Source organism: Microcaecilia unicolor, chromosome 1, assembly GCF_901765095.1.
Source record: "Microcaecilia unicolor chromosome 1, aMicUni1.1, whole genome shotgun sequence".
Classification (NCBI taxonomy): domain Eukaryota; kingdom Metazoa; phylum Chordata; class Amphibia; order Gymnophiona; family Siphonopidae; genus Microcaecilia; species Microcaecilia unicolor.
Window position 1 is genome coordinate 78,177,876 of NC_044031.1, and position 26,448 is coordinate 78,204,323.

The 26,448-nt window shown below is 42.7% G+C and overlaps 1 protein-coding gene across 5 annotated transcripts in view; it reads left to right on the top strand.

Annotated features, from left to right (window-relative positions):
- UBE3C (ubiquitin protein ligase E3C) overlaps positions 1–26,448 on the top strand; it is a 362,832-nt gene that overhangs the window by 246,418 nt on the left and 89,966 nt on the right. For all 5 annotated transcript variants that reach the window (XM_030198632.1, XM_030198645.1, XM_030198654.1 and 2 more), the window contains exons 18-19: positions 12,881–13,013; positions 14,690–14,937. In XM_030198632.1, coding sequence (XP_030054492.1) covers positions 12,881–13,013; positions 14,690–14,937 — 381 coding nt within the window. The remainder of the gene's footprint in view (positions 1–12,880; positions 13,014–14,689; positions 14,938–26,448) is intronic.

Consider the following 26,448-nt stretch of genomic DNA (forward strand, 5'->3'; position numbering starts at 1 on the left):
AAGATTCCGGGTGACAGTTTCTGTTGAATCCATGAGAGTACAATGGCATAGAATGTTGGTTTGGCCGTGTTCATTAAGTGGAAAGTGCAGATATCTAGTATGCAATAGGAGGGAGCATAGAATAGTTTGGTAAATGCAATCCACTGTGTAATCTCAAATTCTTTCCAGGTTCTGTTTGCAGGGATGCTTTCTTTAAGAGACGAGGTTCCTAGTGGATTGAAGTCTTTGTCGGTGGCAGAGGAGAGACCAATTCTAAGCTTATTAACCTTGTCTTGGAAATATGTGGAAAGGATAGGTGCTATTTCATCCAGAATCTTGAAGCCAACTTTAGGTCTGTCGATTTCTAAATCGAATATTCCATTTTCAGGCAGTTTTAATAGTACAGCATTCCAGAAGGTGTTTGGGTCTATTCTCCCTCTAGATTAAATGTGTTGTAGGTTGGAAATTTTCTTAAAGTGGTTCCAGATAATTGTAAAAGAGCATATATAGTTGTTGGACCATAATAATTCATCTGATAGTCTAATGGTCGGGTTCATGTTTCCGTTATCATTGAAGGTGACCAGATCTAGTTGGTGGCCCTTACTGTGGTTTGGGGTGGGGGAAGATATCAAATAGTTCAGAGAAGACAGAAAAGCGCAGAGATCAGTCCTACTAGTGTCTGACAAGTTTTTTTAAAAGGACATTGATGTCTCCCAGTAGTAGGTTGTAGGAACTATCAGTAGAATTTTTTGAGACAAATTTGCAAAATTGAGGGTAAGCTTTAGGCTACTTAATTGGGGGGACTGTAACACAGTAAGCATGATAAATAGTCCTGTGACATGGAGTCTTTGAGCTGGAATGCAAAGATTTCTAGCTCTGAAGTTTTAAAATGAGTCAGTAAGAGAAACATCAAATATATTCTTGTATATGAGGGCAATGCCCCCTCTCTTTTTCCCGGTTTGGAACAGTGTTAATAGTATTGTGTCTTGCAAGGTACAGTATACTACTCTGTTATATGTTCTTTATATGCATAGCATGTGTTGTTTTGGAGGGGGTAGCTGGGGGTGGTGGTACAGCTTCCTTGGGCTATTTCCTTTTGGGTGGGGGTCTCAAGGCAGTTTGTGAGATGTTGGGGCAGTTCTGGTGCATAGGTATTAGGAGCGAGGACAGTTTGCAGTGTGTTGGGATAGTTGCAGGGGGCTATTTTTAGGGGAAGGACAGTTTTGAGGTAGACATAGTTTTGCGGGGGTAGGGGCAGTTAAGGGAGTATTTTTTACAAATTTGGGCAATTTGTAGGGTGGGGCAGTTGCAGAATGTTATGTTTTGGGGTGGGAGTAGTTAACATGATGCATGGGCATTTTAGAAGTGTAATTAGGGTTGGTGCATATGTGGGGAGGTTATTTAGGGATGTGGGGCAGTTAGTGGGATGGTGGGGCAGTTGGGGAGAGTGTTTTGGGGTTTGAGGTTGTTAGTGGGGTGGTGGGGCAGTTTCAAAGGGTAGATTTTAGAGATGGGGTAGTTTGGATGGTGATGATAAAGTTGTGGGGAGCAGTTTATAGGGATTTGGGTAAGCTTCAGAGGATAGTTTTTGGGGTGGGGCAGTTAGGGGATAGATTTGGGGGTGAGGCAATTAGCAAGGTGTTGATATGTTTGAGGGGAGGTAATTTAGGTGGGTGAGGCAGCTTGTAGGGTGATAGGACCATAGTGGTGGTGGTTTTCAGGGGCTGGCAGATGTTTGTGAGTTGGTAGGGCAGTTGTGAGAGTAGATAATGGGGGAGATAGTTTGAAAGGATGAATTTCCTTGCTGCCGTGTTTCACTGTAAGTTTTTATGCTAAAGAAAATGGAACTCCTCCCATGGAAATGCATTGTGTCATTTTAGGGTTAGGTAGGGAGCTTATTTCTGTGGAACCATGGCATCTGTAGACAAATATTTGAGGTAACAAGGGGGGGGGGGAGTCAAAGCGACATTTCCATATATAACCCCCTTCCTTCCTCCACTTTTAAATTAGCAATCTTCTATACATAAAAGAACCCCCCCCCCCCCCCCCCCAGCCTGTTTAAAGTACCCAGTAAAATGATAGCATCATTCAACAAATTCTTCCTTGTGGGCATGAAGTTTGTATTCTGTACAGGATTGGTCAGAATCTCCATATAAACCTTGAAGCTCCAGTTCTGTATCACAAACTCCATATTCCCCAACAATGAAGCTACCCCCTTACAATTGGCCACACAAAAAATATTCAGATTATGATAATCAACTCAGGAACAGCACATGCTCCTTCCACTGCCAGTTACTTTGTTTCAAGTACATGGGTTTTTGTTTGTATGGTGTCTCTACTGCAGTGTTTCTCAACTCAGTCCTTGAGGTACACCCAGCCAGTCAGGTTTTCGGGATATCTACAATGAATATGCATGAGAGATTTTCATTCAATGCCTCCTTGGTTTACAGACCTCTCTCATGCATATTCCCGTTTCTAGGGAAACACATAGAACAGTCTGTGTTCAACTTAATGACTGGTTAGAAAAGAGAAACTGGCTAGATCCATGTCAATTTGGATTCAGACCTGGTTATGGTACAGAAACGGTCCTCGTATCCCTACTAGATGATCTTCACAGAAACCGAGACAAGGGATTTGCCTCAATGTTAGTACTACTTGACTTCTTAGCAGCTTTTGACACTGTGGATCATATCATCATGCTAGCACGACTGACAGAAATAGGTATCAATGGAACAGTACTTGCCTGGTTCAGAACCTATCAGACAGGCAACCATCCATGTTTAGCAGCAGCTCATCACCACCATGGACACTGACCTGCGGGGTACCACTAGGATCGAATCTGTCACCCATTCTATTCAATATCTACCTCAAGCCACTAGCTGAGATGATTTGGTCAATGGACACTCAGTTCTACATCTATGCGGATGATGTGCAGCTACTCATACCCATTGAACCTAACTTACCTACAGCCTTGAATAAACTGATTACCTGTCTGACATCAATTCAAGAATGGGCTAAACCCAACAAACTTTGCCTGATCCCAAGTAAAACCGAGCTTCTCTGGGTCCCTAACACAAGTGGATACATACTTGACATCAAAATCCCTTTTGGGAAGTACAAACTCCCCCTCAAATCAAGTCAGGAACCTTGGAATACAGTTAGATACAGCACTTACTCTGACTCCCCAAATCCAAGCAACCTTCAAGAGCTGCTTCCACTATTTGCGATAGTTACGCTGCCTCTCTCCTTACATCGAGAAGGTAAATCTTATCCCAGTTGTACATGCTATGGTAACATCAAGACTGTATTACTGCAATGCACTATACAATGGTCTGACTACAAAGGGCCTGCACCAGCTCCAGTTGATTCAGAGTGCAGCAGCAAGTCTCATAGAAGGTTGCAAGCGACGTGACCATATCACACCATTTTTGCAAAACCTCCATTGGCTACCAGTACAATACAGGGCTAAATTTAAAACTCTGTCTGATCTTCAAGGCCCTGAAAGGAAATGGCCCTGAGTACCTGAAGAATAGGATGATCCTCCACACACAGCCATGGACACTAAGATCCTCCCAAGGACTTTCACTAACCATACGCTTTCCAAAAGACATTGCACGATGTGATACCCGCAAGCAAGCCTTCTCTGAAGCAGCCCCCACACTCTGGAATGCACTGCCTGAAAAGCTGTGCTTAACACAAGACTATCTCTACTTCAGGAAGCAGGTGAAAGCTTGGCTCTTCAACCAGGCCTTTAATGGAAGAAGTAACTAACTCGTTAGTCTCACTCACACAAGACAAGGAGTGACACGGGCTGCACATACTACAGCAGGACATGTTTATCCACTCCTACCCTAGCTGATTTCAACATTTAACCATCTTTCTAACTGCATATGCACCTTTCCTTAAATTAGTCTCCTTATTTTCTAACTCCTTTTACTCTCATAGCTATCTATATGTTAACCATCTCTCTGACCTCATATGCAACTTTCTTTAAATTGGTTGCTTTACTTTCTAACTCTTCTTACTCTCGTACCTATCTATATGTTCCATCTTTGCTTTACCCTTCACTATCAATGAAAATGTTCTATTACGTATTGTGTTGACATTGTAAGTAGTATACTATGCCATTCTTCATATTGTTATTTGAATATTTTTACTGCTGTAATTGTCTATTGCTCTTGTTTGATCTATTCTTACTGTACACCACTTTGAGTGAATTCCTTCAAAAAGGCGGTAAATAAATCCAAATAAATAAACATTGTGGATATCCCAAAAACCTGACTGGTTGGGTGTGCCCAGCACTTCTCTACCAGAAGTGGAGACCCCATTGGTCCTGAGCATTTTATTTTTCAAATAGGCCAATCACTTTGAAAGATAAAACCCTGCAAAAAGATACTCAAAGTCTACATAGAAAACTTACCAAACCATAATAGCCCTAACCCACCTATGAAGACAGACCCTAGAGCACCAATATAACCTGCTACAGGGAAGCAAGATGGACTGTTAGATTCCTTCACGGATACGACATGCCAGTAGAATTCTTCACCTCAGTTGCATATGCAGAACATGACTGTAACCTGATACAAAATATGGAACGGCAAAGCATATGCAGACAAAAACGGAAAGCAGAGATACCAGACTGCAGGTCGTGCAACACCAGAGAAATAGAAAGAAATGCATGTACTCCTGTACAGTGTAGAATGAAGCTGACAGATGTAAACTCTCAACACAAACATAATTCAATCACTAAATTGAAAATAAAATCATATTTCCTACCTTTATTGTCTGGTGATTTTATTATTCTAATCAACTTGTTCCCAGTCTCTGGTTCTCCTTTCCTCTGTCTGTGCTCTTAACTCTGTTTCCAGGGCCTCCTTTCCATTTGTTATTTCTTTTTATCACTTCCTGTCTTGTGTCTGTTGGGCAATAATCTTTCGTATTCAGCTTTCTTCAGCTTTTCTGCCTCTTCTCAAATCTATCTAGCTGTCCCTCTTACCTTCCCTTCATGTACAGCCCGCCTCCCCTCTTCCTTTCTCTATATGTGCAGCCTGTCTCCTCTTACCTTCCCTTCATATGCTGCCCTTCATCCTCTCCCTTCCATTCCATCCATGTGCACTTTCCCTTCTCTGTTCCTTCCTATCCAAGCAGCATTTCTCTTTCTTCCTTCCCTGCCTCCTATTCAAGTGCTAACAAAAAAGAACCAGAGGGTACTAGAATGGAAACCAAGTATGGATGGAAGATTGACCCCACACTATAACTAACTAATTACTCAATATATATGGAGAGTTCTCAAAGTATTAACTCACCCAAGCGAGGCTACACACAAGTGATTTACGCCTCTAGGGGTGGTTGAGCTTCTCAATCATAGAACTTCTCCGTGGTTTCTATTTTTTATTTTTGAAAAGAACTTAAACAAAACCACAAAGTAGTGCTCTTGTCACCAAATAGTGAATAACCACATATAAAAATTGAAAACAATTAAATAATGTGAAAGTCAATCATTTCCATCCATTGTTACCACTCTGCCTCAATCATAAATATTTTCAAACAAGTAGACGACCTAAAAAGAGGTCTAATTCACTTATACAATGAGGCACTTATCATGTCAAGTAGCTCCCCTCCAGAGTGTTCAATGGGTTACTCTCGTGCTATCATTCATCTTGCTTTCCACAAAAATACTGGATCATATCATTATCACTTTGTTCTCAGCTTTTCACGGTATATCCAAATCCATGTGAGAACTATCTAATGTCCCACTAAGGAATGCTTGTATTTCTCCATGAAATTCATGGAGAAATACAAGCATTCCTTAGTGGGACATTAGATAGTTCATTAATGTGCAGCCTTTCCCCCTCTTACTGCCCTCCTATCCGTGCAGCCTTTCCCCCTCTCCCTGACCTTCCATCCATGTATATTTTCCCTCTCTTCCCTTCATATGCAGCCTTTCCCCTTCTCACTTTCCTGCCCTCTATCCAAGTGCAGCCTTTCCCCTCTCCCTTCTCTCTACCCTCTTAACCAAGTGCAGCTTTTCCCCCTCTCCCTTCCTTCCTATCCAAGTGCAGCCTTTCCTCCTCTCCCTTTCCTCCTATCCAAGTGTAGCCTTTCCCCATCCCTTCTCCTTTCCTTCCTATCCAAGTGCAGCCTTTCCTCCCTTCCCTCCTATCCACGTTCAGACTTTCCCCATCTCTTCTCCTTTCCCTCCTATCCCAATGCAGCCTTTCCCTTCTCCCTTTCCTCCTATCCAACTATAGCCTTTCCACATCTCCCTTACCTCCTATCCGTGCATCCTTTCCCCCTCTCCCTTCTCCCTACCTTCGTATCCAAGTGCAGCTTCTCCCTGCCCTTCCCCCTCTTATCCTTTCAGCCTTCCCCCTCGCCCTTTCCTCCTATCCAAGTGCAGCCTTTCCCCTCTCCCTTACCTCCTAGCCAAGTGCAGCCTTTCCCCCTCTCCCTTACCCTTCCATCTAGCATCTTCCCTTTTTCTCTCCCCATTCTTCTACCCATCATCTACCCTCTCTCCCAGTCCTTCCAACCAGTGTCTCCCTTTTTCTTCCCTTCTTTCCATCCAGTCTCTCTCGCTCTCCCCCTTCCCCCTTTTCTATTCAGACACTGATTAATTGTAATGAATGAGCATGGCTTCAACATAGGGAAAGCTTCCCTTACCAGTTTTAGATTTTTGCCTTTTTATTTGTTTGTTTTTGAAGGTGTAAACAAACATGAGTAATGGTGAGCTGGTTGAGATGATATATATTTGGATTTTCAGTAGGCATTTGACAGAGGTCGTCATTCTTTTGTAAATTGATTACTAGTTAAAAGACCAGGAGTGTAGAAGTAATCTAATGGTTAGAGCAGTGGACTCAAAATCGAGGGAACCCAGCTAAAACCCCACTGTAGCTCATTATGATCTTGAGCAAGTCACTTAACCCTTCATTGCCTCAGGTACAAACTTAGATTGTGAGCTCTCCAGGGACAGAAAAATACCTACTGGCCTGAATATACACTGTTTCGATATCTTTCGAGCTTGCAGGCAGAATGTAAGAAATTGATCTCAAATTTGTATTTTTGCCCTATGTTTCTAAAACAATTTTTGGAACTCTGAGCAAAACTGGGTTAAATAAGACAGGAATTGGAGTGAGATTGAATGATAAGTTTTCCCAAAAGATAAAAGTCAATAGTGGAGTGCCCCAAGAATTTTACTAGGACTTGTGTTGTCTAAACAATTCAGAAATGATTTGGAAAGGGGAACAATGAGTAAAATGATCAAATTTGTGCATGATACAAAGTCATTAAGTGGCAAATGATTTTGAGGATTTGCAGAAGAATCTGGTGAGACTAAGAGACTGAGTCGATGAAATTTAACATTCATGAGTGCAATATGATGCATATAGGGAAAAATATTCCCAGCTTACAGGTATATAATGCTTGATTTGGGGTTAGGACTGACCATCGAAGAAAAAGATGTTTCAGTTATTATGGATAGTGCATTGGCATGTTAAGCCTTGTGTCCTGTAGCTGTGGGAAAACAAAAACAAGTGGAATGTAAGGGATTATATGAAAAGGAATAGAGAACAGAATTGACAATCTAATTATTCCTCTGTTACAGGTCCAATATGCAGGCACAATTTGAGTCTTAGGTGCAGTTCTGATTGCCCCATCTCAAACACGATATAGTGGAACTAGAAGATTCAAAAAAGGGCAAATATAAGGGGAATGGAACACCTCTCTGATACATATAAAGAAAAATTAAACAGCTCTTCAGCTTAGAAAATGGATAACTGAGGGGGAATGATTTATATATAAAATCATGAGGCTGGTGGAAGAGAATTTTATTTATTTTTATTGCATTGGTATCCCACATTATCCCACATTTTTGCAGGCTCAATGTGGCTTACAATGTATCATATTTGGTGGTAATGGATTAGAACATAATCACTTATTGTTACATAGAGATTTTGAGTAACATGGTAGAAGTTTAAAACAAGCAGAGATTATAAAATAATTACATATTGTTACAAAGAGAATTTGAGTGGCATAATAGAAGTTTAGAACACACAGATTTTATAAAAATAGGTCTATGTAAGGTAAAGGAGATGCATGCATTTATGTTTGTTGTTCAGTGTGGTATGCCTTATTAAAAAGATGGGTCTTCCAATGATATTCGGAAGTTTGTTAGTACGTCGATCTTTCTTAGGTTGTGCGGCAGTGCGTTCCATAGCTTCGCACTCAGGTAGGTAAAGTTTGCTGCGTGCGTAAGTTTGTATTTTAGACCTTTGCAGCTTGGGAGATGAAGATTAAGGAATGTGTGGGCTGATTTTTTGGCATTCCTAGTCGGTAAGTCTATCAGGTCTGACATATAGGCTGGGGCATCTCCATGGATGATTTTTAATCCATGGGTGGTTGTTTAATCTTTCAAACTACACTAACACAAATGGATACTCTGTGAAATTAAACATGAGCAAGCTATGACATGTGCTGAAGGACATAAAGAGTTTCAAAACAGATATGGGCAAATTATTTGAGGAAGTGTCTATTAAAAAAAATTATTAGCCAGGTAGGTTTGGGAAAGACATTGCTTATCTCTGGTAATGAGCTATAAGAAATAAATCTGCCTTTTTTTTTTTAATTTGCTGGGTTCTTATGTCCCAAACTGGCTGCTATCAGAGACAGAGTGCTGAGCTCAATAGACCTTGGGGCCTTTTTTACTAAGGTGCATTAGTGTTTTTAACGCACCTACAATTAGCGCGTGCGCTACCCGTGTAGGCGCCTATAGGGATATTATAGGCACATTAACAGTTTACGCGCTGTAAGTTTGCTCCTCCTTCTCTCGTCTGGTACAGCTCCAAAAACCAAAAAAAAAAAACCCCAACCTCAGGGGCCGGTCACTTTAACAAAAGAAAATCCACAGGACAGCCTTTTATTGCATAGGAGGTTAATCCCTCCGCCTTTCAGCCTTTATTTCCTCTTACGGCATACCACCCTTCCCCTCTTTTCAAGCCGGTCAGTTACACAGTCCAGGCTTCAGCAGCTACTTCCCCTCTCCCTCTTTGCAAGCCGATCAGTTACACAGTCCATGCTTCAGCAGCTACTTCCCCTCTCCCTCTTTGCAAGCCGATCAGTTACACCGTCCAGGCTTCAGCAGCTACTTCCCCTCTCCCTCTTTGCTCCTGGAGCATTGCCAAAAAAAAACACAGTATAAATGTCCACAGTGCAGTCTTTCCTTAGCTTGAGAAAAATAAGCAACAGTCTTTTCTCTCTTTCTATCTCTCTCGCTCTCTACGAACAATGGCTCTGCGCGGGCTCAAAGCCTAGGGTCCCACCCTCTTGGTCAGTCACACTCTCTCCTGACCTCCTCCCGCTGACCCGGTTTGGCCCCGCGGTTACTCTGGCCTTCGCTGAGCCAGAGCTGCACAGTCCATCGGCTCTTCCAAGGCGTTCTCAGGTTCAGTCAGCTCCATCGGGCAAGGCTCCTCTCTGTCTCCTCCCTCCTCAGGAGCCCAATCCATATTCTCTGCACCCCGCCCTCTCTCCAGCTGCTGCCCCTTTTCCTCATTAAGATTCTTTGGTGTCTTTTCTTTCTCCAGCCACTTGTTCCACCATCCCCCCCCCCCAGGTTGGAGAATTGGCTTTACTCACTCCCCTGCGGCCCTCTTCTGGTGACTCCCCGGAATGCACGTACTCTCTCCTATCCCCGGGTTCCCTTTGGGCCTGCTGGGAGTCGTAGTTTCTCATGTCGAGGTCTTTCTTGGGAAAAGCCTGCCGGTAACGGGGGTACTCTTGCCTATGCCAGGGTTCCTTTGGGGCATGTTGGGAGTTGTAGTTCCTTCCTCTCCTTTTCCCTTTTAGTTCCCTAGCCCTTTCTACATACTCTTTACAGCGCATACATGGTTAATGTGCGTTAAAACGCTAACGCGCCTATAACGCTGCTTAGTATACAGGGCCCTTAGTCTGACTCAGCATGGCTTTTCTTGTGTTTTTGTAAATTTAAATTTTAAACAATACAGTGACTTAGTGTACAATAATAAATATATTGTGTAGCCTCAAAAATAAAATCTCAACCTTAATTTCATAGATTTTACTAGACTTTATATTCTTCTGATACTACAACTTCCTTAACATTGGTATTTGCTTGTCTTAGTAAATATTCACATCCTGCTTTAAAGGACTCGCGAGTAGAGCTTCTAGACACAAAGATTAGGAAGGCCTTGATATAAATGGAGCAGAGTCCTTAACTCTAAATAAAGTCCCAGGACCTGATGAGTTCATGGTGGAATACTCTAGAACCCTTCTTCTAGATTTTAACTCCATTGTTACATTTTTTTTTTCAAACTTCTATTAAAGAACATGCAGTGGATGGCTCCTTTGTGGAAGCTAAAATTATAGTTAGTTCTAAACCAGGTTAAGACCATAGGAGCCAACTTTTCAGAATGATTGAGGGTGCTAAACCCATCTCAAATTAACCCTTCTAGCACAAAGTGAAGATATTTGCTCAATATGAGGGGTGCTCATTTACTTCCAGAGCTGGCATCTATGTTGCAAATTACAGACCAATATCTGTAATCAACATAGCAAGACACATATATGTCATGATTCTGGCAACCAGACTCTCCATGGTCTTGGATACAGATCAAAATGGCTTTATGAAACCCAGATCTACCATTGATTATTGCAAACTTTTTTGTGACCTGTTGGTTTTGACTCCCACCTGTGTTCAACCTACTATTGCACTGGCCCTGGATACGAAAAAGGCCTTTGAATGGCAATATTGAATGGCAATATTGAATGGCAATATCTGTTTAAAGTATTGGAATAGCTTGGAATAGGATCAGTATTTTGATCAATGTACCTGAAACTGATTGCCAAGATATCAGTTAATGGAAAACTGATGAAGACTTTTTCTGTCTCCAGAGGTGCCTGTCAGGGTAGTCCTCTTATTTAATCTAGCTTTAGAGGTCTTCCCCTAGTGATTTGACAGTTCCCTTAAACTGAGGGGATAAGATTTTTTTAGCTAGAGGTAAAGCTGTCCCTGCATGCAGATGATTTGATGTTGCATTCTACTGTACCGTCCATTACAGCCATTTTGATTCTTATTGATCAGTTTTCTGTCACATCTAGTTACTGAGTTAACTGGAATAAAACGGAATGTCTACCATTACATGATGTCTGCAATTCAGACATTGCAGCCCTACCCCCTTAACTGGGAGTCATCTTTTCTCAAATATTTAGGTATTTGGTTTGGGTGTTTATTACAAGAAACTATGAAGAATTTAAAGAAACGTTGATATTTGCTTTAAAAGAATTAGCACGTCATTAGTCCCCTTTTCATTCAAGTTGGTGGAGATGCTTAGAAATGATTAAGATGTCATTTGATTCTAAAGTGAATTATGTACTTAGTATGCTTCCCCTGCAACTCTCTCCTCCTTATTATAAGACTTTAAAATGAATTATGGTGAATTTTCTTTGGAATGGTCGCCCTTCATGGATTTCAACTTGGATACTGAAGCAAACAAAAATGGGCTGAATCTACCTGATTTTGCTGATTATTTTTCCTGCTTTTTAAGTCGAGTCCGATAGTTTCAAACTTCATTAAACCAACATAAATCCATGTGACCCCCCAAGTAGAAGAGACTTTGACCTCACCAATTTAACCATTTTGCCTGGCATGGTTCATTCTCCTCCAAAAAACAAAACAAATCACACCCTATTCTAACAGCTACACTTATGACATTTTGCAAATTAGAAACTCTCATGCATTGGTATTTTGGAGCAACTCTCATATTCTTATTAACTGTCCAATTCACTGGCTAATCTGGCAAGATAAACATATCTGGTTTTTAGGATAACTTGTTAATGAAAGTCATCTTAAGACATTTCAAATGCTCCAAGAGGAATTTGGCCTCCCAAATTCCCAGTTGTATGCCTGGTTTCAATTACAACATGTATTAAAAGGCTGTAATATAGATTTTGTAGACCTTTGATTAGTTATTGGAAATAGCTATTCAAAGGAAAAAAAAGTTTGCTTCGTCCCGCATGCATAGTCTTTTTATTTTGTAATATTTTTAACCCCCTCCCCACCAAGTTTACTAAGCCACACGGTGATGCCAAGTTCAATGGGCTGTGTCAGCATTAGCGTGGCTTAGTAAATGGGGGTTAATTTGGAGCTCATACATTTTGTCTAAGTATTGAAAATGTTTTGGAATATTAAGTTGGGGATACTGACTTAGACCAAGACTAGCAGGTTTTTGTTACAAAGCCCTCAACTTTCCTCATCTCCTATTACACAGTCAGTATTTTTCCTATATCGCCATTCTCAATGGACCCAAATCAAACTATAAAAGCTTGGATTAACGGGCAATAACTTATGTTACTCTTGTCAGGGTATCTGGTACCCTCTTCCATATGATTTATGCTTGTGCAAACATATTTCCTGGTCAGCTGTATGGAACAAAATTACTGACATTTTTACATTTCACAGAACAGATTTCCTTCATTTTAGTGATCTGGAAGTTACTTGCACTTTAACTTCCTATATCTGAAGCAGATACAAGTCTGATTTCTTGATTTTGGTAGCTTTAAAATAATCATTGGAAAGTTTGTATATGGTGGAACTGGATACTTTTCTTTAGCAAATATGAACATATTTTAGAATTTAAATACCCAATTCTTAGCTGTTTTGCTTGTAAGTGGGGAAAAAATAAACAAATATATGTCTTCTTCGAATGTATAGTAATTCTCGCTTCTAAACTTGTTCTTAATTGATCTGCTTTTGCTCAAATTTAATGTTGCTGAAGTTTTTGTTTGTGGTGTTCTTAATAATAATATTAATATAATAATAATTATTATTATTATAAAAAGACCCGAACTCTGTGGGAAAATGTTTAAGTTGTATGCATTTTTTTTCAAGATCTTCCAAAGATTGATCTATGCAGATAAACAAGAGGTTCAAGGAGAAGGTCCATTTCTTGATGGAATTAATGTCACAATCCGAAGAAATTATATTTATGAAGATGCTTATGACAAGCTTTCTCCTGAAAATGGTAATTACAGTATCTTAAACTTCTAATATATTTCTTATTCATTCACTTTTTATCTGATTGCAGTTTTTATTAAGGGCCCTGTTTGCTAAGCACTAAGGGCACATTAGTGTTTGTAGCACGTGCTGATGATTAGCACACGCTAAACGTTAAGTCACCCATAGGAACGTATGAGCGAGTCTAGCATATAGCGCACACTAAAAACTGTAGCTCAGCTTAGTAAACAGGGCCCTAAATCTGAAATATATATTTTGCCAGCTAAGCAACATACTAGAATTACTGATAAAACTTTGTTGATTTAGTGTTTAGTAACTAAATACTACCAAAACAAAGGTACTGTGTTTAGTACCCATTATATGGATATACCAGAAAAAAATATTGATACCAAATCAGTCTCTATCAGTAGATCGTACATCAAGGGTATTAAGAGTGATTTTGGATTCAGCTCTATCTATGGAGCCAGAAATTTAAAAAAAAAAAAAAAAAACCTTGCATAAAAAAGATTTTTTTCCAAACTTACCCCCCCCCCTGTTTACTAAGTTGCGCTAATGCTGACACAGCCCATTCACTTTGAATGGGCTGTGTCGGCATTGCCGTGCAACTTAGTAAACCGGGGGGGAGGGGGGGGGTTAGCCAGTTGAGAATGGTGCATCATTATTTCAGTGAAGAACATTTTTACCTCCTTGTTGAGAATATTTTAATCCAGTTGAACTATTGTAACTGTTTAAGTGTTTTGGTAAAAATAATGAATAAAATCCAGCTGCTTCAGAGTACAGCTGTCAGTCTGATTTTTAGATTACATAGGTTAGACCACAGCACTCCCATGTTTGTGAAGTTGCACTGGCTGCCCCTAGAAGCACGAATAGGGTCCCATTTACTAAGCTGCGTAGGCACCTACGTGCGCCCAGTGCGCACCAAATTAGAGTTACTGCCTGGTTACCACATGGCCCTTGAAATAATTTTAATTTTGGCACGTGTCTGCTGCGCACGTCTGAAAAATATTTTTTATTTTCTGGTGCGCATAACGGACACATGCAGATTATTACCGCCCAAATTCTTTACCGCTAGGTCTGTGGCTAGCAGTAAGGTCTCAGACCCAAAATGGACGCGCAGCAATTTTGATTTTGCCACATGTCCATTTTAAGGGGAAAAAAAAGAGGCATTTTTTACAGGTACACTGAAAAATGATTCTGCACACGCCCAAAACCTGTGCCTACAGTACCAGAAGCCATTTTTCAGCTCGCCTTTGTAAAAGGACCCCATAGTTTGTAAAGTACCAGTTTTGTTGTTAAGATTCCCTTTCAGTTAACAAATTTAATTTCATTTTGGACAGGGAAGGAGAATTTACACTCAGAAAGATATCTTACATTGGGTTTTCCTACATAAAGAGAAGTATATTTTAAGAGATTGTTGAATAGTTCTTTTCCTTATCTAGCAGTTCGTCATTAGAACACGATTCCATATATGTTAGACAAGTACCAACTTATATTCTGTTTCGTAGATATTTAAAGCTTTTTTTATTTCAAAAATATTTATTAAAGCTTAGATGACTATTTTTTGTGTTTTTTAACCTTTAATAATTTTTGTAATAATTCTTTGAGCTATATTGAAATAGATTGGGATTATGCAGTCTGTAAACCCTATGATTATGATTTGTAATGAGTTTTGTTCTCCTCCAGAGCCTGATCTGAAGAAGCGAATTAGGGTTCATTTGCTGAATGCTCATGGCCTGGATGAAGCTGGAATTGATGGTGGTGGAATATTCCGAGAATTTCTAAATGAACTACTTAAATCAGGTTTTAACCCAAACCAAGGATTTTTTAAGACAACTAATGAGGGACTTCTATACCCTAATCCTGCTGCACATATGCTTGTTGGAGATTCTTTTGCCAGACATTACTACTTCCTAGGAAGAATGCTTGGGAAGGTAAGAATATTTATATCATTTAAGAGAATATTTTAGTGGGACGTATTCAAAAGCATTTTTCCTGACTCTGTAAGGGTAGCTAAATACTTTATTACAGTGCTTCGCACCCCTCTCCTAGAGGTACACCTAGCCAGTCAGCTTTTCAGCCTGACCCTTGCCCCTGCTGGCATGGCAGGGTAAGCTGGTTTAATTATGCAGTGGGCTGTTTGCTGGGTCTTTGGCTGGATGCCTAGAGTTTGGTATATTCCTTGTATATTTCTTCTTGTTTATTGCTTAGGTCCCATTGTTATCATCATTAAAAGTGAAGCTTTGGCCTTGTTTTCTACCAAAATTAAATTTGTTATATTAAGTGTATGGTGGTGTTTGAGCATGCTGAGGGGAGTGAAAATGTCTCACATCCCCTGTTAAGAAAACAACAATTGACATTAACAACTACCGACCAGTATCATCTATCCCATTGGTAGTCAAATTATTGGAAGGCTTGGTATCTAAACAACTTAATGATTACATAAATAAATTTACAATAGTACACGAATCACAATCTGGATTCCGCCCCCTACACAGCACCGAAACAGTACTACTTACTCTCTTAACTAAATTCAAGCAGGAAATAGCAATAGGTAAAAGTATACTTCTCCTACAATTCGACATGTCCAGTGCGTTTGACATGGTCGACCATAATATATTACTAAGAAGACTCCTAGACTACTTCAGTATCGGCGGAAACACACTCAAATGGATCAAGGGTTTTCTAACCACCAGAACTTATCAAGTGAAATCTAGCACAAACACATCATCACCTTGGAAAGCAGACTGCGGAGTACCGCAAGGATCATCACTATCACCGATTCTCTTCAACATCATGATGACCCCACTAGCCAAGTCCTTATGCATTCAAGGCCTTAACCAATTCATATATGTTGACAACGTCACAATATATATTCCCTACAAACACGATCTGGCAGAAATCACCAATGAAATCAAGCTCAGTTTGAACATCATGGACTCATGGGCAAATGCATTCCAATTAAAACAACACAGAAAAAACACTGTCTCATCATCTCATCCCAATACAACACATACAAACCCCATAAATGTAAGCACCCCAGGTTATACCCTTCCTATTGCAGACAGCCTGAAAATCCTCGGAGTAACAATCGACCGGAACCTCTCACTAGAGAACCAAGCAAAATCTACCATAAAGAAAATGTTTCACTCAATGTGGAAACTCAAACGCGTGAAACCATTCTTCCCGAGGGAAATATTTCGCAACTTGATACAATCAATGGTACTAAGCCATGCAGACTACTGCAATGGAATTTATGGAGATTGCAAAGAACAAATTACATAGAAACTTCAGACCGATCAAAACACAGCAGCCAGCCTTATATTTGGAAAAACACATTTTGAAAGCACCAAACCCCTCCGAGAAAAACTGCACTGGCTCCCAATCAAAGAACGTATTGCTTTCAAAATCTGCACCCTGGTCCATAAAATTATCTAAGGCGAAGCCCTGGGATACATGAAAGACCTCATAGACCTGCCAACCAGAAATACAACAAGATCAGCACAAACATACCTAAATCTCCATTACCCAAGCTGCAAAGGAATACAAATCAACGTATGCATCCAGCTTCTCCTATTTAAGCGCACAGCTATGGAACGCACTGCCAAAAATAGTAAAAGCAACGTACGACCACCTAAATTTCCGGAAAGAACTAAAAGCAAACCTGTTCAGAAAGGCATTTCCCACCGACCCAACATAAAAACCTGAGTACCTGCAACACAACAAAGATCGTAATGGACACACCCCAACTCTCCCTCTTCTTCTTTATTGTTCTCCCAATGTATCTCCAAGTCCAACGAAGCAAACACCCACAGAAGGTGAACTCTCCACAGGAAAACCAATGAAAGGCAAAACACACAGTGGATCCAAAAAAGTCCTCTCACAATGAGTGTCTTCCTGAACAAGGTCTTTATTGACAGTAGCAGAAATGACCCGACACGTGACGTGTTTCGGCCGTGAGGCCTGCGTCAGGGGTCTAGTATTATCTGTAGAAAAAAGTACCTTGTAGATCAGATGAAAAAAAGCACTAAAGCTGCTAACAACGATATCGTACACAAGAAAACGCTGTGCTGCTTTGTGAAACGAAATGTATGTGAGAGGACTTTTTTGTATCCACTGTGTGTTTTGCCTCCCAATGTATCTACCATACATGAACCTTATTCTACCACACTTACACCTTGTATTTGTTCATACCGGAACTGGCAAACGCCGTTACGATACTATGTAAGCCACATTGAGCCTGCAAATAGGTGGGAAAATGTGGGATACAAATGTAACAAACAAAATAAATAAATAAGTTACCACAATGAATATTCATGAGAGAGATTTGCATAAATTGGGTCTCCTGTATATGCCAGTAGTCCTGAAAACCTGATTGGTGAGGTGTGCCTCTAGTAGAGGGTTAAGAAACACTGCCCTAATAGCTTGTCAACCTAAAATAAACTCGATAATTTTCAAGTGCAGCTTTATTTTCTTAAAATTATTTTATTTACTTGGGTTTAGCTCACACCTTTTTCAGTAGTAGGTCAATCTGAGTTATATTCAGGTATAGTAGGTATTTTTCTGTCCGGAGGGCCACATGACAATGCCAACACAGCCCATTCAGAGTGAAAGGACTGTGTCAGCATTAGCGCACCGGCAGCCGCTAGTGTGGCTTTGTAAACAGGAGGTAAGTTTGTACCTGAGTCAATGAAGGGTTAAGTGACTTGCCCAAGATCACAAGATGCAGCAGTAGGATTTGAACTGGTCTTCTCTGTTTGTCAACCTGTTTCACTAATCACTAGGTTACTCCTCCACTTTGGTGTTAAGGTACAACAGTACAATCACACCATAAAAAAAACCTTTCCATAAAGAAAATATTAGGGTTTTTTTTTTAACAGATCAACTGATGGCATTGTTCCCTCTAAGCTGTACTCATGTACAACACGCACATGGGTCAGAAAGAGAGCCCAGACACCTAGCCAACTGTGTGCCCCAAAGTTTTGCTAGTTTTCTTTATTGTGAAGGTAGGTTATACCCCACACATTGTATCAAGGCTGAAAACTTGCACACAAAATGTTTTCCATTTTCATTGCACATGTGGACCAGCAAAAATTAGAGAGAACATTAATCAATGGTGGGATTGCTGCTTTTTAACATATTAATAAATTATCTAGAGATGGGAATAACTAGTGAGGTAATTAAATGTGTTGATGACACAAAGTTATTCAAAGTTGTTAAATTGCAAGAGGACTTTGGGAGACTGGGCATCCAAATGGTAGATGACTTTTAGTGTGAAGCAAGTGCAAAGTGATGCATGTGGAAAAGAGAAACCCAAATCATAGTTACGTGATGCAAGGTTCCATATTAGGAGTCATCGCCCAGGAAAAGGATCTAGGTGTCATCGTTAATGATATATTGAAATCTTCTGCTCAGTGTGCAGCGGCGACTAAGAAAGCAAATAGAAAAGAAATGAAAAGCAAAACTGAGGATGTTATAATGCCTTTGTATCGCTCCATGCTGCAACCATACCTACTACTACTACTACTTTCGGGCGGGAACGTAAGGGGAGATGAGGGTAGAAAGGTAGTGAGGGGCAGCAGACTGAGTGCATTTGTAGGTAAGAAGGAGAAGCTTGAATTGAATGCGGTATCTGATTGGAAGCCAGTGAAGTGACCTGAGGAGAGGGGTGATATGAGTATATCGGTTCTGGCAGAATATAAGATGTGCGGCAGAGTACTGAACAGATTGAAGGGGGGATAGATGGCTAAGTGGGAGGCTGGTGAGGAGTAAGTTACAGTGGTCAAGGCGAGAGGTAATGAGAGCGTGGACAAGAGTTCGGGTGGTGTGTTCAGAGAGGAAAGGGCGAATTTTGCTGATGTTAAAGAGGAAGAAGCGACAGGTCTTGGCTATCTGCTGGATATGCGCAGAGAAGGAGAGGGAGGAGTTAAAGATGACTCCGAGGTTGCGGGCAGATGAGACGGGGAGGATGAGGGTGTTATCAACTGAGATAGAAAGTGGAGGAAGAGAAGTGGGTTTTGGTGGAAAGACGATGAACTCGGTCTTGGACATGTTCAGTTTCAGGTGGCGGTTGGACATCCAGGCAGCAATGTCGGATAAGCAGGCCGATACCTTTGCCTGGGTCTCCGCGGTGATGTCTGGTGTGGAGAGATACAGCTGGGTGTCATCAGCATAGAGATGATACTGGAAACCATGAGATGAGATCAGGGAGCCCAGGGAGGAGGTGTGCAGTTCTGGTCACTGCATCTCATGACATCGTCTGCGTAGATGTACGGGTTAAGTCCTTGGTTGGATAGTGATTTGGCTAAAGGTGTCATCATTAGGTTGAAGAGGGTTGGTGAGAGCGGTGATCCTTGGGGTACTTCACGTTCAGGTTTCCATGGTGATGTTTTTGAATTTGATATCACTTGGTATGTTCTTGCGGTTAGGAAGCCATTAATCCATTTAAGTACGTTTCCTCCAATCCCGAAGTAGTCTAGGATGTTTGATAGTATTTGGCCATGTCAAATGCACTGGACATGTCGAATTGTAGGAGGAGTACACTATTGCCAGTTGCAATTATTTGTTTGAATTTGGTTAGGAGGGTGATTAGTACTGTTTCTGTGCTGTGGTTGGATCGAAATCCTGATTGTGATTCATGTACATAAGTAATGCCACACTGGGAGAAGACCAAGGATCCATCGAGCCCAGCATCCTGTCCACGACAGCAGCCAATCCAGGCCAAGGGCACCTGGCAAGCTTCCCAAACGTACAAACATTCTATACATGTTATTCCTGGAATTGTGGATTTTTCCCAAGCCCATTTAGTAGCGGTTTATGGACTTGTCCTTTAGGAAACCGTCTAACCCCCTTTTAAACTCTGCCAAGCTAGCCGCCTTTACCATGTTCTCCGGCAACGAATTCCAGAGTTTAATTATGCGTTGGGTGAAGAAAGATTTTCTCCGATTTGTTTTAAAATTACTACATTGTAGTTTCATCGCATGCCCCCTAGTCCTAGTATTTTTGGAAAGCATGAACAGACGCTTCACATCCACCTGTTCCACTCCACTCATCATTTTATATACCTCTATCATGTCTCCCCTCAGCCGTCTCTTTTCCAAGCTGAAAAGCCATAGCCTCCTTAGTCTTTCTTCATAGGAAAGTCGTCCCATCCCCGCTATCATTTTAGTCGCCATTCGCTGCACCTTTTCCAATTCCACTATATCTTTCTTGAAATGCGGCAACCAGAATTGAACACAATACTCAAGGTGCGGTCGCACCATGGAGTGATATAACGGCATTATAACATCCTCACACCTGTTTTCCATACCTTTCCTAATAATACCCAACATTCTATTTGCTTTCCGAGCCGCAGCAGCACACTGAGCAGAAGGTTTCAGTGTATTATCGACGACGACATCCAGATCCCTTTCTTGGTCCGTAACTCCTAACGTGGAACCTTGCATGACGTAGCTATAATTCAGGTTCTTTTTTCCCCACATGCAGCACCTTGCACTTGCTCACATTAAACGTCATCTGCCATTTAGCCGCCCAGTCTCGTAAGGTTCTTTTGTAATTTTTCACAATCTTGTCACAAGTTAATGACTTTGAATAACTTTGTGCCATCAGCAAATTTAATTACCTCGTTAGTTACTCCCATCTCTAAATCGTTTATAAATATATTAAAAAGCAGCGGTCCTAGCACTGACCCCTGAGGAACCCCACTAACTACCCTTCTTCATTGTGAATACTGCCCATTTAACCCCACTCTCTGTTTCCTATCCTTCAACCAGTTTTTAATCCACAATAGGACTTTTCCTCCTATCCCATGACCCTCCAATGTCCTCTGTAGCCTTTCATGTAATATTGAGAATTTGTTTAAGTAGTCAGTAAGTTGTTTGGTTACCATACTTTCCATTAGTTTGACTGTTAGAGGGATGGATGCTACTGGGCGGTAGTTGGTTGTCATTTGTTTTTTTCTTTAAGTCTTTGGGTATAGGGGTTAGTAGTATGTTTCCTTTGTCCTTGGGGAAGAGTCCTTGTTGTAGCATGTAGTTCAGATGTGATGTAAGATCTGTTATAAATCGTTTGGGGGCAAATTTTATTAGGTTGTTGGGACATATATCCAGTTTGCAGTGGGATTTGGCGCATTTGTTAATTGCTTGAGTGGCAGTTTCTTCGGTTACAAGAGCGAAGTTTGTCCAAGTTCGCTCTGCTGGGTATTCATCAGGACTTGGGTCTAGGCAGTCTATGAATTTTTCATGATCATTGGTATTGAGTGGTAGCGTGGATCGTAGCTTTATAATTTTCTCATTGAAGAATTCGGCAAGTTCGTCTGCTGAAGGGGTGTCTGTGCTGGTAGTGGTGACTGGTGTGGTGTCTAGTAGTTTGTTCACGATTTGATGTAGTTTATGTGCTTCAAGATCTGTGTGTTTTCAGCAAGCAGATGATTAGTGCTCCAATTTCAGGCTGTCTTAGGTTGCCGGCCTGAGAATCCCGTAGTAGGGGGAAAGACTCAGTCCTGACTTACCCATTATGGCTAGGCAATTGCATGAACACCAGGAGGTGGATAGTAAATAGGAGAGACACTAGTGTACTGTAATTGTGAGGTACAGTAGGACGATGTAATGGTGGTGGCTAGGATGTGTAACAGATAGAGGGTAATGTGTAGCAAGACAATAAGATGTAGGTGAAACCCTTTAAAACACCCACCTATGGCCTTATTAAGTTACCCATTGGCACTTGGTTACAAGGGACGATGATCTTGCATGGATACATTATATATCACCTTCATTAAGAGCATCATCTATAAGGTTTATATGTGCAAGATCAGCATACAGTTCAGCATATTCAGGTGTAACAGTATGTCCCATAGGATCTTGCTTGCTCAATTATTGTTTCACTAAACTTCTAGCACAGCCAGGATAAGCAGCCTAAAATCCACTGCATATTCTAGGATAAGCAGCATAAACTCCACTGCATAGGATAAGCAGCATAAAATCTGTTTTGTTCTGGGATCTTGCCAAGTACTTGTGACCTAGATTGCTCAGTGTTGGAAACAGGATACTGGGCTGGATGGACCTTTGGTCTGTCCCAGTATGGCAATGCTTTTGTTTTTATGTCCTTCCTTCCAGCACTTCCTCTGTCACCTCCAGCTCCCTTCCCTCTTCAGCTTCATTCCTCCCTCCCTTCCAGCACTGCCTCTCAGTTCCAGCCCTCCCTCCAGCACCACCTCCTTCCCCCATGCAAGTCCAGCACTGCCGCCCCCTTCCCCTGCGCAGGTCCAGCACTGCCACCCCTATCCCTTAGCGGTTCCAGCATTGCTGTCCCCTTCCCCTGCACCCTTCTCCTGCGCGGGTCCAACACTGCCGCCCCTTCCCCTGCGCGGGTCCAGCACTGCCACCCTCTTCCCCTGCGCAGGTCCAGCACTGCCACCCGCTTCCCCTGCATGAGTCTGGCATTGTTTTTGCCATGAAGAAGAGCCCCCACAGGCCTGCTCCAGGGCCTTCCCATCTCCGGCTCCCACCTTCTTCGTAAAGTGTTATCCTTATGAGCTTGCGCGTTATGAGTTCATCTTCTTTCAAAGAGTGTATTAGGATTTGGATTTTAGATTTATTACATGCTTTTTCCAGATATGTGAACATAAGATGAGTTGCACATTCAGGTATGAGTTGTTTCTCTGCCCAAATTGTCCTATAATTTAGTTGTGCGTCAGGTAGCAGAGAATGAAGTAACTTGCCTAAGATCATCTAAGTTTGACAGTGTCTCTTCTTTCTATATCGAACTTCATTGGGTACCCATTGTAGCTAGAGTTTCTCCGAGGACAAGCAGGCTGCTTGTTCTCACTGATGGGTGACGTCCACGGCAGTCCCGAGACCGGAATCTACCTAGCAACAAAAGTTTGTTAGAGCCTTCGATCACGTGCGGGCGTGGCCATCAGGTTCCCGCCCATCGCGCGAGAGTCCCGTCAGTTTTTTTTCTTTCCGCGGTAGGGAGCTGTTGTTTTGGCCATCTCTCTCTGTGTACCCCTGAGAAAGAGCTTTCATTTACCCGCGCGTTTTCGCGATTTTTCTTCGTTTCTTCGTTCTTTTTCTATATCTCCTAGAAATCAAACAAAATAAAACATGGAAAAGAAAATAAGATGATACCTTTTTTATTGGACATAACTTAATACATTTCTTGATTAGCTTTCGAAGGTTGCCCTTCTTCGTCAGCTAATCAAGAAATGTATTAAGTTATGTCCAATAAAAAAGGTATCATCTCATTTTCTTTTCCATGTTTTATTTTGTTTGATTTCTATTGATAACCTTAAGAGTGGACTAACACGGCTACCACACTCCTCTATATCTCCTGTATTCAAAAAAAAAAAAAAAAAAGGTTCCCTTATCTCTCTTCTAGCGTTGGGCCCTCTTTAAGTTTTCTTTCGCTGCCGTCGCAGACTCTTTTGGGCTGCGCGTTCGTGTTTCTCCTTTTTAGTGCCTTTTTCTTGGCACCATCGCAAATTTTTACTTCACCACCGCTATTTTTCTGTCCATGACATCGAGGATTCCCAGCGGCTTCAAGAAGTGCAGCCGGGCAATCTCAGGTACCGATCCCCATTCGTGGTGTATCCAGTGCCTTGGGCCGGACCATCGCCCAGACGCGTGTAAGTTGTGTCTTAGTCTTAAAAAGCGGACACAGGCGTCGAGACAGTCTCAGCGGGAACGTCTGTTTGGATCCTTGCCCGGCACTTTGGCGTCGACGTTGACAGCGGTACCAAGGTCGTCAGCATCGGCACTGGAGATGGCATCGACATCGGGAGAGCAGGTAATACCTGTCCAGAGACCACCGCACGCTGAGAGCAGTGAGCCGTCGAGTGGGTCACCACCTGTCTCGAAGGCTCCTGCTGCAAAGGCCCATCGGAACCGACCACTTTCGGACCTGACCCTGAGGAGGCGTGTGGATTCCACGTCCTCGTCAGTACCGATTCCGTGCATCGAGCGAAGGCTAAGAAGCATCTGCGTCGATCTCCTTCTACACACGGTACCGGGAGCTCCGGGTCGTCGAGAAGTGTTGATGCCAGGAGGTCCGCTCACCCTCCATCCAAGAGGTGTCGGTGTGCTGGTCTTCGGACAGTCTGGTACCTCCTCCTTGTTCTGCACAGGTTCTGCCTCCAGCTCCTGCACCGGCTCCACAGCCTTTCCTGGCAGACACTCTTGACGAGCGCCTCAGAGCCATTCTTCCAGGTCTCCTGAAGGGGGCTGCTGTGCCAAGTCTGTTCCGGTACCGGGGGTGCTTGCGCCTTCGGTACCGTTGATGGAAGCGGCAGTGAGCTCTGTGCCTGTGGTGCAGTCACCGATGCCGCTTGCGGCTTTGGCTGCCACCCAGGTCGCCTCCCCGTCGACATCGCTGGAGGGAGCTTCATCGCCGCCAGTACGGGAGTTGACTTCTCAACATCGTCATCGAGGACAGGGTTCCTCTAAGTCGAGGCGGGCCTGGTTTCGGACTGCAGTTCGTGAACTCTTGTCCGACACCGAGGAGGATGCCTTACGGGGAAAAGAGGAGGATCCGAGATATTTCTCTTCTGAGGAGTCTTGTGGTCTTCCTTCTGATCCCACTCCTTCGCCTGAAAGGAAGCTTTCTCCCCCGGAGAGTCTTTCTTTCTCCTCCTTTGTGCGGGAAATGTCTGTGGCCATTCCCTTCCCGGTGGTATCTGAGGATGAGCCCAGGGCCGAGATGTTCGAGGTCCTTGACTATCCTTCACCACCTAAGGGAGTCATCCACTGTTTTTCTGCATAATGTCCTTAAGCAGACATTGCTAATGAACTGGATGAAACCATTATCTAATCCTACCATCCCCCAAAAAGCTGAGTCTCGGTATCGAATCCTTGGGGAGCCTGAGTTGATGAAGTCGCAGTTACCTCACAACTCTATGGTTGTGGATTCTGCTCTCAAGAGAGCCAAAAGATCTAGAGATTTTGCCTCGGCGCCCCCGGGGCGGGAATCTAGAACTCTGGACTCTTTTGGGAGGAAGGCCTATCAGTCCTCCATACTCATGTCCAAGATTGTCATACCAGCTCTACACGAGCATCCACATGCGGAACAATGTCGAGCAACTGGCGGACTTGGTGGATAAGCGCCCTCCGGAGCACGCCAGGCCTTTTCAGGAGGTGGTCAGGCAGATGAAGGCGTGTCGTAAATTCCTGTCCAGGGGTGCTTACGACTCTTTTGATGTGGCATCCAGGGCCGCTGCACAAGGTATAATGATGCGCAGACTCTCATGGCTGCGTGCCTCTGACCTGGACAATAGAGTCCAGCAGTGGCTGGCGGATGTCCCTTGCCGGGGGGATAATGTTTTTGGTGAGAAAGTCGATCAAGTGGTTGAACAGCTCAACCAGCGGGAAACCACTATGGACAATATCTCCCACCGGGCGCCTTCAGCGATGGGCTTTTGACTTGCTCCAGCTGAGTATAGCCGCTGTAAACGTGTCCGTGCCGGACGATCTGCCAGTCGGAGGGAGGTTAAAATTTTTTCACCAAAGGTGGCCTCTAATAACCTCCGATCGGTGGGTTCTCCAAATTGTCCGGTTAGGATACTCCCTAAATTTGCTCTCTATACCTCCAAATTGCCCACCGGGAGCTCAGTCCTTCAGCTTCCAGCACAGGCAGGTACTTGCAGAGGAACTCTCCGCCCTTCTCATCGCCAGTGCGGTCGAGCCCGTTCCACCAGGGCAAGAAGGGCTGGGATTCTATTCCAGGTACTTCTTTGTGCAAAAGAAAACAGGGGGGATGTGTCCCATCCTAGACCTAAGGGCCTTGAACAAATACCTAGTCCGAGAAAAGTTCAGGATGCTTTCCCTAGGCACCCTTCTTCCCATGATTCAGAAAAATGACTGGCTATGCTCTCTGGACTTAAAGGATGCTTATACGCACATCCCGATACTACCAGCTCACAGGCAGTATCTTCGATTCCGTCTGGGAACACAGCATTTTCAGTATTTTGTGCTGCCCTTTGGGCTCGTGTCTGCGCCCAGGGTGTTTACCAAATGCCTGGTGGTAGTTGCAGTGTTGCTACGCAGACTGGGAGTGCATGTGTTCTCTTATCTCGACGATTGGCTGGTGAAGAATACTTCAGAGGCAGGAGCTCTACAATCCATGCAGATGACTATTCAACTCCTGGAGCTACTGGGGTTTGTCATAAATTACCCAAAGTCCCATCTTCTTCCAGTTCAGGAACTAGAATTCATAGGAGCTCTGCTGGATTCGCAGACGGCTCATGCCTATCTTCCAGAGGCGAGAGCGGACAACCTTCTGTCTCTTGTTTCCTTGGCCAGAGCGTCTCAACAGATCACAGCTCGGCAGATGTTGAGACTTCTGGGCCATATGGCCTCCACAGTCCATGTAACTCCCATGGCCCGTCTTCACATGTGATCAGCTCAATGGACCTTAGCTTCCCAGTGGTTTCAGGCCACAGGGAATTTAGCGGA